Genomic DNA, 12553 nt, shown 5'->3' with positions numbered 1-12553 from the left:
TCTATATTGAAGGGCAGCAGGATGATTTCACTAGCTGATGGTTGGTCCCTGCTATGGACAGCTCTGAGCGGGCAGGGGAGGGGACATGCTCTCCCTGAAGCTCCAGGTCCTGCTGTAGTATACAAAGCATGATGGGGCAAGGGGATACTATGCCACCTACTCTTTCTGTTCCTTAAGAAAACGACTTTTTCTTTCTGGATGTGAGAAATCTGAACAGCATTTTGCTTTTAAAGGATTTCTAAAATGGATCAAACTTTTAAATAAATGTTTTTAAACTCATTTTTTTTTAAATGGAGACATAATGTTCCTGTACTCTGATGGCGTGTATAATACTAAGTGTACACATGAACACAGTGTATAATGATCAAGTGAGGACAATCAGCATTTCCATGTCCTCAAACACTGCTCACTTTGATGTGCTGGGAATCACACAGTCTTCTCGTTAGGCTGAAGTATATTGTGGAATGGTGTAACCAAATCCTACTCTTATAGGAACACTGAATCAATTCCTCCTGGTATTTCAGAGCCCTTATCTAACTTCCTCCTACCACTCTCCCTCCCCCCACTACCCCAACTCATCTACCCCCACTGCTTATCAGGGTTATTCAACGTTTTCATTTCCAACATAAAGTGAGAAGACGTGGTATTTGATTCTCTGTGTCTGCCTTATTTTTCTTAACATAATAAACTTCACTGGGCCATTAACATTTAACAGAGAAAATCTTTAAAATTGAGTTTTGTAAGGATGGTCTTGGATCTGCCTGCCCCTGGAGCCTTTTGATATTTTTATTTTAGAGATAGAAGAAAAAAATCTAAAATTAACTAAAGTTGGACTTACATTTATCACAGAAACAACCCAATTACTCAATTCTAGAGTCATGTTTCTTTGCAAGAAGTTAATTTTAAGTAATGTTTTTCATTTTTTAAAAAATACTTTGTGCCATGCAGTGGTGGCACATGCCTTTAATCCCAGCACTTAGGAGGCAGAGGCAGGCAGATTTCTGAGTTTGAGGCCAGCCTGGTCTACAGAGTGAGTTTCAGGACAGCCAGGGAAGAAAAACAGAAAGAAAGAAAGAAAGAAAGAAAGAAAGAAAGAAAGAAAGAAAGAAAGAAAGAAAGAAAGAAAGAAAAATTGTGGGGTATTTTTCTGTAGATAATTTTTGAAACATTACCTAAAATTAAAAGGAGAAAACGTGAACAATTACTCCCTTTAGAATGAAATGGTCATCAATTAAAGAAGAGTGTACTGTGAACATATTCTGCTGTAACATCGCTTTTGTAATTAATTGGCAATGATCAGAAATAAGCTGTATTATGGCACCGTTTCCTGGCCAATGTTCCAGTCATCTATACTGTTATCTTCAAGATAAGCTAAGGGCATAACCCAATAAGTTCATGTAGTAACATAAATTGTGAACGACAGTTTCCCTCACTGCTTAAACAAACTTCAGTCACCCCCTCTTAGCAGGTTTTAAATCAGCAGTAAACATCAAAATTGGCTGGCACCCACACCTAGGTGCTGGAAAGAAGAAGGGCCAGGCATGGCAAGTGCTTTGACTTCCCGGATGACTTTAATATGAAAGAATTCTAGTCCTAACACTTATCTTTTCTCTCTTCTCCAACTGTGCTTTCTCTTCTTGAATCCAGTCTGTCTTTTGGAAGTTTACACTGACACAGTTAATAGTTGTATTCATTGAAAAGACAATGTCATGTCAGAGGGGAAAAAAAGCCAAGCCTGAGAGTTCACAACCTGTACTCCTAGGCACTCAGGAGACTAAAGCAGTGCTATTTCAAGTTTAAGGCCAGTCCGGGCAATTTAGTGAAGCTCTTGTTTCACAGAATGAGAGACCCTAAGTATTGCAGAGTGGTGGTGTGCCTGCCTGGCACTAGCCTAGAACTTGCCTAGCATGAGGTGCCATTGTCAGGACCACATGGAGAAGAAAAACAAAACAGGGAAAGGCAGTAAGCAAAGCAAACCCCTTGGAAAGGCAGCTCACTCTTCACTTCTGGGGGTTCTGTTATTCCTTTGGTTGCTATAGTTACTGTCAGGGGCCACTTGCTGATTCTCTGAAGCAAAAAAAGAGAGAAACGGGGTGAGGGGTGTAGGGGGTTTCCTGCCAGGCTGAATCAAGGCAGGTCGGGATCTGTTGGCAGATTTCCTAGCCTGCGGAGGCAAGGAACTATAAGAGGAGGTGCACTTGAGGCTCAAGGCAAGGGACTGAAGGTTCTGTTGGCCTTGGTGGATGGAACAGGGATTTTGGATGGGAACAAATCTCTTCTGTGTTATATTCTAGCAAACTGTTTCTGTTAGCTTGTGGGTTTGCTCCCTACAGATACGATGGTCGTGAGAAATGCACTTGATGCTGGCGTGGTAATGACCTGCAGCCCTCCCGATTGTCTGTCTCTTGCATCTTTTCTCTATCTTCCCTATAATCATCTTCACTCCCCCATTAGAAGACTGTTCGGGTCTGGTGAGATGGCTCAGTGGGTAAGAGCACCCGACTGCTTTTCCAAAGGTCCGGAGTTCAAATCCCAGCAACCACATGGTGGCTCACAACCATCCTTAACAAGATCTGACTCCCTCTTCTGGAGTGTCTGAAGACAGCTACGGTGTACTTACATATAATAAATAAATAAATCTTAAAAAAAAAAAAAAAGAAGAAGAAGAATATTGTTCGACTTCAAACTGCCCAGACCAGACCAAGCAATTGAGAGACTTACATTTGCCATGTCCATTTCCTAATAGAAGTCACACAACACTCCTTCAGGCTTCCATGCACTGTCCCCGAGATACCAACAGCTGCCTAATGGTTAAACTCACTGAACACATGTAAGTCACTAATTGTATTTCTCCTTTCTGAAGTCGTCAGGGTCTTTTCTAGAACCTTCCACCTTCCAATGCTGGTGGCTCTGCTTCTCCGGCTGCGCTACCAGGCGTAGACCCTCTCCTCATGGTTACCATGATCCTCACCTTATAAAGCAGCACATTCTGTTGATTCCCAAGTGTCTATCAGTGCCCACTCTCCCCTTGGGTTTTATGTCTATATGACCACTTAACCTGTTCCTTGATCACCACACCCCAGCAGCATTTCCACCTCCCTTTCAGCCCTCAGGCCTTAAACTGCTCTTAGGTAGGCCACCATCCATTGCAGAGACAGTCAGCTATCCCAGAGCCTTTCCCATCTGCCCATCTGCCCTGTAGGTACATTTGCCAAATTTATTTTGCACATTGCCTTCCTAATATTTATTGTCATGTCTGATTTCTGGCTATTACTTCTTCCCTGGTTACTCTTTACACTAATGGTTTTGGCATTCTGCAATTCCCCTATTGTTTGCAATTCAGAATTTAGACAGTTGCTACTTTAGCACTTTCTTATCCATAAATATGAGACTTATGCTTTTTATATACAAATCCATTTGTGCCTTTACAACACAGCATCTTATGTATTGCTCCAGCGCTGGTTTCATACTCTGCTTCCTGCCCTTCACATTCTTGCTGTTCTTACATATTTATACTTTCGTGTACTTTGAATTTGCATCTTTTTCCTCTTTCCTTAACAGTCTGCACTTATTCTTCAGACTTCATTCAATCACTAATGACAGTATACCTCCTAACTCTGCTCCGTGCCCTCCAATCCCCGCGATGCCTGGTCCGGCTCTCTCGTTTCTGCTTGGTCCTCCTCTGCTCATCACAGGCCTGCTCAGGCTATACTGTGACTGTTTTCACTCTCCCCCTTCCTCACAAAGGAGTCTCCCCTACTTCCCAGTACCTGTGTAACCCCAGGCCAAGCACTTATCTAGGCAGTTTTCTCTTTTTACTGAAAAACAGTCACTGGCTGAATGCAAAGTCAGAGAATTTAAATGTTCGTTCCCTCACTCACAGAAGTCGACTGGCGTCATCGAGGATGTAATAAACTCAGCAGCACCTACGCAGAGTGCCCATGACTCAAAAGCAAGAACTGAAGCAAGCCTTCATGATGCACTAGCTTAGGTAACTAAGAGAGCAGCTAGTGGAGGCAGCAGTTAACTGGGAAGGAGGAATGACCTGAAAACTCATCTGCCTAAAAGGACAACAAAATCGATGTCCCTTCCCTTGTCTTTTTGACTAAGGGTCCCCATCTGCAACAAGCAAAACCAGTAACAAACACCTGCACCTCTCCCAACTCGGTGACGTCTCCAAGGCCTCCTTTCCTCGGTCACACATTCTGTCCCAATGGGTTTTTAAGTTGATCTTTTATGCCATATGGCACACACAGGGTTTGTTTTTATATTTTTCTCTTTGAAAATTCTTGGAGCCATGAGGAAGTTTTAACTCTCCCTGCTCTCGCTTGTAAATGGCAGGCTTGTCTTAATCTTCTACATCCGCACATGGGAAGGGTCTCTCAGCTCTGAAGAACAAGGTAGGTTTGGGTAGTGACAGCTCATAGTACACTCCCCACACTGCCCCTTTAAAGCTCCCCAAAACCCAGGAGGCAGGCTATTACCTCCCAGGCAGTGATAAAGAAGAACAGAATTGTCATGTTTTCTTAACTTCTCAAGGACTTGCATTCAGGAAATGGTGGTGGTGGTGGTGGGGGGGGGGGCTGGGATTTAAATCGGACAGCTGACCTTAAGTAGAAGGTACATCCTTCACTAAGGACCTTAAGAATGTGCGCTCTTCCGTAACAGGCACAAGTTAACTCAAGGATAACTTCCGCCACACCATTTTACTTTCAAGTGTGGCCTTTCCTTTTTGTCTTCACTTCTTCAATCCATCCTGGGACACCAGTCCCTCCCCTGCCCTCCCCTGCCCTCCCCTCCGAGCTAAGGAACCCATATTAAACTAGTAAGTTCCTTTCAGCAGTTTCACATCTACATTTCATCCTGTACGGGCAGATGCAGATGCCGCGGCACACACAGGCATATGCAAAGCAATGGGACTTTGGGGGTAAGATGAGATGTTGTTCTTACAGTCGCTGTAACTTTCTGGAACTCTCTAGCTCATCCTATCTGAGGACTGCTAAATCTCCTACCATGGTTGTGTCACTCTCCTGAATGCCATGCTCAGTTTGCTTACAAGTGCCACGAGAACAACGATATGGTCAACAAGCCTCCAGGTATGCCAGGGGAGGAGCGGGAAGCCAGCCAGCTGTGAGGACCTTAGAAGAAACTTCTCTACATCTGCTCTTGCACAATTTTCTCCTCCTTCCATAGCAGGGAACTCGCAGGCCCAACAGCCACTCTGCAACTTGTTGGCGTCACAGAGGATGGCACTTTTTGGTTGGAATGACATGAAATTTTCTTTCAGAGGGTCTCAGATTTAAAAGCCAAAACCGTTTCCGGGATCTCTGGCTCTGGTCTTTCCGAAACCCACTGACACTAGGCAAGCAAATACCAGGGAAATTCCTGCCCTGTTTATTTCCGACAAGATATCCACACACTCTACACACTACACATACACCCATTTGCACCCAGCAACTCAGGGAAGTGGGGGAGAGAAGATAGTTCAGAGTTAGTGCTCCTAGGTCTAGCCCACGCCCACACAATGAATAGACACTCTCCAAGATCCCTCAGAAACACTGGCTCCACACGAAGCTGTACAGCTGCATGTTCACAGCAGAATCACGACATTGCAAAAAACTGACAATTGAAATCAAAGTAGAAATTTGAAGATTTCACTGGGAAACTATCTAGTACCCTACGTCCCTAGCCAAGGTAAGCTTTGGACAAGATTACAAGAGATATATACGCTAGGTCGTACTCCATTCATGTTGGTCACAAACTTTGTGCATGTTAAATATACTTAAAATTGTTCTACTCTATATTCCTACTCTATAAGAATTACAAATTATTTATTTTTGCTTGTTTGTTTTTGTTTTGTTTTGTTTTGTTTTGAGACAGGGTTTCTCTGTATAGCCCTGGCTGTCCTGGAACTCACTTTGTAGACCAGGCTGGCCTTGAACTCAGAAATCCGCCTGCCTCTGCTTCCCGAGTGCTGGGATTAAAGGCGTGCACCATCATGCCCAGCTATTTTTGGTTTTTATATGCAGCATATTTTTCCTATTAAATTTTCCTGCAAAAATTTTTTTGTGATTTTTCAAGTCTCCTATCTAGCACATTACTGCCTTAAGGAATTCTGAGTCATTTTAAAGTGGTAGTATTAACTGGTTATTACTAAATCTGGATAACTACTTTTATTCAAACTTGAAAGGGTGATTCAATATAAATTTATCACATCCACAATCTTGTTTAACACTATAATACACATAATGCTATGCTATGCTATTCAATATTTAACACAAGTACATATCCTATTGGTATACATTTTTCCATACCTAGGAGTGCTAAGATAGATTCTACTATCAACGAGGAGAGGGGCCATAGCCTGGTGGTTCATGGCCTTGGATGACAAGCAACCAGCAATGCCAGTGTGCTTCTCTGATGTGGGTACTGAGGTTACACCCAGCCTTCAGCCTCTGAAATATGGTTATTCCTTTGTAGCTTCTTTATTTTTGTGTGTGTGGGAAGGGGGTAAGGTATAATCCAGACTTGTCCTTGAACTTACAATCCTCTTGCTTCAGCTTCCAGGAGTGCTGGTATTCTAAGCATACATCATTACACTTGACTTCCCTTGTGGACCCTTTATTTTGTATATTTAGCATGCAGTTTTGACAGCAAAAGATGAAAAACAGCATTGGATCAGGTAAAAAGCAACACAGGCAAACATCACTCTGGATGCTACGAAACATCATTTGTGGTAGCTGTAATGTGCTTTCAAGGCAACTAGCAGAGAAACAAGGTACAGAGAATTAGATTGGGAAAAGGTTTTGATTTTGTGAAAAAGCATTAAACAACTAATGACTGTGCTTAACAGATGGCATTTTATGACACAGGAGCTGAGGAGCAAATGCTAACACAAGACATGAGAATCGCTGTCCACAGCCTCTCTTCTACCATCCTAACACCTGACATGGCATCACGAGTGCGAGCATCAGCATCAACAGTGAGCCAGTGAGCAGCATCCTTCCTCCCTTCCCCCGGAACTGTTCCCTCCCATGAACACATCTATACAACCATGGGAAAGAAAGAGAAGAGAGAAGAAAAATAAAATAGTTCCTTTTATTTTCTTAGGCACACGAGTGATTTGGGACACCGATTTTTCAAGACATGGTAACTGCTTTGCTGTGAGAATTTGGTACTGTAAATCCCAGCCACCTGAGAACAGACTGCTGTAATCACTGTGCAGTTCAGATGTACCAGGTCATAATTCAGTTGCAAAGTCAACAGTGTCTGTTCAATTTGTGAGTTTATTTGAACTCCTGAGTTTTAAATAGCCTACGAGAGCAATTCCTCGCCTCCATTTAAATGGCTTTTCAGCTTAAAGCAATGAACTTTAAAAATATATATCCTAAATACCTTATTAAAAGAGAAACCAAAAACATATAATCTGAGGATCCAGACAATAAATATTACATGGATCATTCCAAGCCTGGGAGTAGCCTTCAGCTGTAACATCATCTCAGCACCAAGGCAACTAACCCAGTTACAATTGTTGTCTGGCTTCACAATAAACCTCTTTTTCTCTTCAATGCTCCTTTTCTGTGAATGGCACTCATCTGCCACACAGGAAAGATCTATTTGCACCAATGTGGCACACGCCCAGCAGCTTTCAAGAACTGGAAAGATCAGCCTTACAGACAAAGATGTAAGTCATGTAACTTCCCCAGGAAGAGTCCAGATCCCCACCACAGGTTAACAGGTGTGATGCTGTGTGCGCCTCAACCATTTAGTTTGTTTACAGTGAGGGCAAACAGACTGAATTGCCCAGTTTCTCCTAGGACTGGGGAAAGCCACTGTGGGACACTAGCAGCTGGTTACAGAGCATCAAGGTGAGTATGGCTGACTCTGAAAACATCCATTCACTTCTGAATATAAACTGAAAATGAACATTCCAACAACAGAGACTTGATAACATGACTTTTCCACCAAGAGTACAGATTTCAATTATTCACAAATCAGATGATCAAATAAAAATGACATAAGAGCACAGTAAATATAAACATGGTTTTAAAAAGAGGTAATGCAAACTTGTCAAAGTGGCAATCTTAGGAAAAATAGAACAAAACTTTAACCAGATTGAAAACTAGGTGGACTCTAAAGGAATATAAAGCAACTTTAGACTGTAGTTAATCAGTGTAAGGACAACATATTTCATTTCTATGAATATGCATTTCCTGAATACATATGACTGGAGGCAATGTGTGTCCAGAGCACTGCTTGAGAACTGCTGCTGCTGTAAGCCCAGGGTACAGGGTCAGAGACAGTGAACATGATACAGCTCTGCTGCACAGATTACAGTGAATATAAATATAACCCAGCCACCAGATGCACCTATCAAATAACATGGCAATAATGAACTGCTGTTTACTGGTACCTTGGGAATGCTAACAAAAGGAAAAGCATTGCTACATTAGGACTTTAGAAACTGTCAATCCATACTATTATAAAAGTTGATGATTTATTATATAAAATTATGATTGGCAGAATACAGAAAATTATTTCTTTTGTCTTTACATATGTAATACAGTTACCAGGGAAAGTGTTAACATTTGGAAGAAGTTATTACAAATTACCAAAGGGTACTCATTTGGTGAAGTCGTTCAAGTTACAAATGCTAAGTAAATATAATGCATTTCAAAGTACATGAGCTGTAAAGCAAGCAGGAAAACAGTGATCTCAAATAAAGATTCCTTTAACAAAAAATAGCCAATGAGAAACACAAGAAAAACGTTGCCAAGTTGTACTAAAAAGAATAAATCAAATATTTCTTTTATTGGGATGGTTAAGCTAAATAAAACTTAACTAAATAGGCAGTAAGGACTCAGTATAGACAGTTGGTTTTCTACCGATAACAAAGGTCTGGAGGCCAGGCATGCACTGTAGACCAGGCGCCTTTCGTCACAGTTACTCTGGTCTTCTACTGCTACTCAGAGGCAGAGGAATTTACGCATCAGCAAGGGAAGGAAAACCACCTTCATGAACTGGGCAAAAACTTTGTGTGTGAACACAATCAAATTCATCTCTGGTATCAAGACTAGAAAAATCTGCTTGCGCAGGATTCCTCTGGAGGTCAGTAGTAGCCAGGGCAAAGGTTTACTGCCAGGAAAAGGCAGTGGAGAGAGCAGAGAGCGCTGATAGGTTGGAACAGTCATAGAAAAGTGAAGTCCTTAACAGAAAACGTTTCCGTAGCATTGCAGTCTCATTTGCAACAAACAAAATTAACTCGTCATTAAGTTTGCAATTAAACTGTTTGAAAAATAAAGCTGATAAATGAGCGCACGCCATATGAGTCATGTTGGATTGCTACAGGCTAAGTCTTAAGTGCTGTTAGCAAACACACATGCTACAAGAAAAAGAACTGGGACAATTTCACATCTCAGAATCCCTGAGTCTCATCAGGGAAAAGGAATACCAAAACAGCAATAATACAGCAGACAGCACAAATGTGGGCTTCTGTTAATGTTTATAGTTTTAAAGCTCAAAACTATGGGGACATATATATAATTATTTTACTCAAACTATAAACATGATTTTAAAGCTTGTTTCTTTTTAACAAGGCGTTTTGACTAAACAAGGCCACCTGAATGACAACGTCAGAGATGGTAAGCCCACCATTTTATAGGAATAAGTTTATTTCAAAGCCTAATTATTAATATAAAAGGGGGAAATGGTTTGGTAAGAGTGCTATCGGACAGCCCTTGGATGAGGTCTAATGGGTGAAACCAATATAATCAAATAAGAATGCAGGCTCAACTTGTGAGCCACCTGCTAAATAATGTCCCTTTCACTTTGCATATTACACAGTGAAAATAAAAGGGGTCTTAAGAGCACTTCAGTCCCACAATGTAGGATTTACACTTGTACCGAAAGGTGTAAATGACCCACAGTGACATAATGCTGGATAACATACATTCAACTAAAATATAGCTATTTTCTTACAAGTAAGGAAAATAAAGCAGAGTTTTTTTGCTTGAAACAAACAAGTGAACAATAAACCAAACAGTTTACCCTTCTGGACAGAATGCCTAAGCAAAGAACATCCAACAAGATCCACTGAGAACTGTATACTTTTACTCATCTTTAAAGACAGATGCAAACAACTATCCATGGGCTTTATAAATAAAGGTACTAAACAGAAAAGAAAATATTTGGGTTATTTCTCTGTTCATAAGTCCCAGCAATAAAATAATTCAAAAACTCTAAAGTGCACACCTATAGGCCATTACAGGTATAACAAGGGGCAGCCAGAGCTGCATCTACATTTACATTGACAGACCCAGAAAATGACTCTTGCTTTTAGAAAATTGTGCAATTTAAAAACTAGTCAGTTTCGTTTGTGCCATAATACAACAGCACTTGTCTCTGCCGTCATGTAAGTGACTGCTAGAGCACACTAGGCTCTCAACAATCACAGTCCGTAAGAATCAGACAATATTGATTCCACCTCCAGAAAGCATGAGGGTCCTCTTGTTGTAGAAGGAAGAGCCACTGGGATTCAATTGATTGCCTTTAACCAGAGAGCTTTTCAGTTCCATCTCACAGGCTACGATAGCTGCATTCAATTCCACTTGAGCGCGGTGGACTACATAAAACATGAGGCCAATGCTTATAACAATCTGTGAATGAAAAGAAGACCAGTTACCAATATGATATACAACTAAAGGAAATGAATTCAATGATTATACAGTGTAAAAAGGCTTCACATGGATATTTCTTAAAAGTGACAGGAAGTCACACAGCTATTTTTAACAGCCATTTGCTGTTAACTGAGCAACCACTGTTCAATAAAATGGTAAGTTGGGCATTAAGAAAGTGGGTTTCTAAATTCTGTAACAGTTTTATGTTGGGTCTCGCCCGCCTCCCTCTAAGCATTGTATTGCGCCCCTTGCAGACACGCTGAGAGTTGCTCCCCGGATCAGCCGGAATACAGCGGATCAGCTGGAATACAGCGTCCTCAGACCTCCCACTGTCAACGCCCACTCGTCGCCCAGACCAACCACCAATGTCGTCACCGCCCACTCGACTGGACCTGCCTTCTGGACACAGCTCCGCTGAGGACCGGACGGCGCGCCATTGTGCCATTGGGACATTGAGACATGCGACATTGAGAGAGACACTCAGCAGAGACAATGGGACATGCGGGAGAGGGTTGGGTTCCCCCGTGTGTAATTAATAAATAATGTTCTTTCTTGCAGCTCATCTCTATTTTAGGAAGTTTAGCTCTTCAGTACGAACCCAGTCCAAGGTGTTTTCTGCCCACGCAGACAAGGCGCCTGTGCGTGACGCAGAAAAACACAGTTTTATTTCTCCTGAAAGAAATATGACTTACTTTCTGAAAACTCAATAGATACCCTTCAATAGACTATAAGGCAATGTAAAGAAATGACAGTGTTAGGAGAATATGTGCTACAGACTATGTGAGTAAGATGTTAGATCTGTGTAAGAACACTGAATTTGTGGTACCTACTAGACACAGAAGCTATGGGAAGGGGCTGGGCTAAACGTGTAGGGTAGGAGACACACACACTTTGCACCGACTTTCTTCCTTAGTCTCAGAAGTATAAAAGAAAAAGAGAGAGGAACCAACAGGATGTATAAGAAACCCTTCTTAAGTTTCTCTATTTAAATGAAAGGAGGCCAGAGGAACAAGCCTCCTACAGAACACAAGCCTCTCTCCCACCATTTGCTGGAGAGCAGGCTAGAGTACAGACACAAGATTAAGAACAAATCTCTTCGATAGAAGCTTCTGATACTGAAGAAGGAGACGGTCTCCTGAGGACACAGGATGTTAGGACAAACCAGCCTGTGTGGACCAGTGAAGACAGCTTGATTTATTTCAAGCCAAAAGTAGAGGAGGAAGATGACAATGAACCAGTGGAGTTTGCGGAGAGCTGGCAAACAGGAAAGAAAGCCTGTACCTAGGAACTTCAGGATAACTCATCTACTCTGTGATAACTCCGACACAGCACATACAAAGCAGATCAAACTTGGACATACGTCACCTTCAGGAGTATCCCTCTCTCCTCTACTTCACAATCTAGCTGCATTAAATCCCTTCTGAAACCACCTAAGCTGTAACTAACATCAACAGACCGCCCCCAAAGCACTGCTTCCATGTTTTCTACAAATGCTTTCAAGCGCTAAGAATTATATATGTCAAGTTTAAATATGTCCATTCAAACAAAAGAAGGAGTTAACAAACTGTCCTGGAAACGAGATGATTCTATAGTTTTAGGAAGCACTAATGATTACAGTTGAGCAATTTATAAAAATGGCATGAAAATATAAAGTTTCAACAGTGTACACTGTAAGCAATTGAGGAATTCTACTCAGTTATTTCAGACAGATTTCTAATTTCTATGAAAGAGAAAATGATATATACTTAATCTTTTTTTAAAAAACCCTTAAGAATGCATTTCAAATTCTTGGGCAAATGGATGTATTTGGAGGATATCATCCTTAGTGAGGTAACCCAATCACAAAAGAAGTCACTAGATATGTACTCACTGATAAG

At 41.5% G+C, this 12553-nt stretch overlaps 1 protein-coding gene across 1 annotated transcript in view; it reads right to left on the bottom strand.

Annotated features, from left to right (window-relative positions):
* Positions 1-8454: 8454 nt before the first annotated feature.
* The window catches only part of Tmem64 (transmembrane protein 64), a 16762-nt gene continuing 12663 nt past the window's right edge, over positions 8455-12553 (bottom strand). The window contains exon 3 of the mRNA XM_021222157.2: positions 8455-10655. Coding sequence (XP_021077816.1) covers positions 10464-10655 — 192 coding nt within the window. The 3' untranslated portion in view covers positions 8455-10463. The remainder of the gene's footprint in view (positions 10656-12553) is intronic.

This window comes from Mus pahari, chromosome 22, assembly GCF_900095145.1.
Source record: "Mus pahari chromosome 22, PAHARI_EIJ_v1.1, whole genome shotgun sequence".
In the NCBI taxonomy this organism is placed as follows: Eukaryota; Metazoa; Chordata; class Mammalia; order Rodentia; family Muridae; genus Mus; species Mus pahari.
Note: the sequence above shows the minus strand (reverse complement) of the source record. Positions and strands in the feature narration are given on the sequence as shown.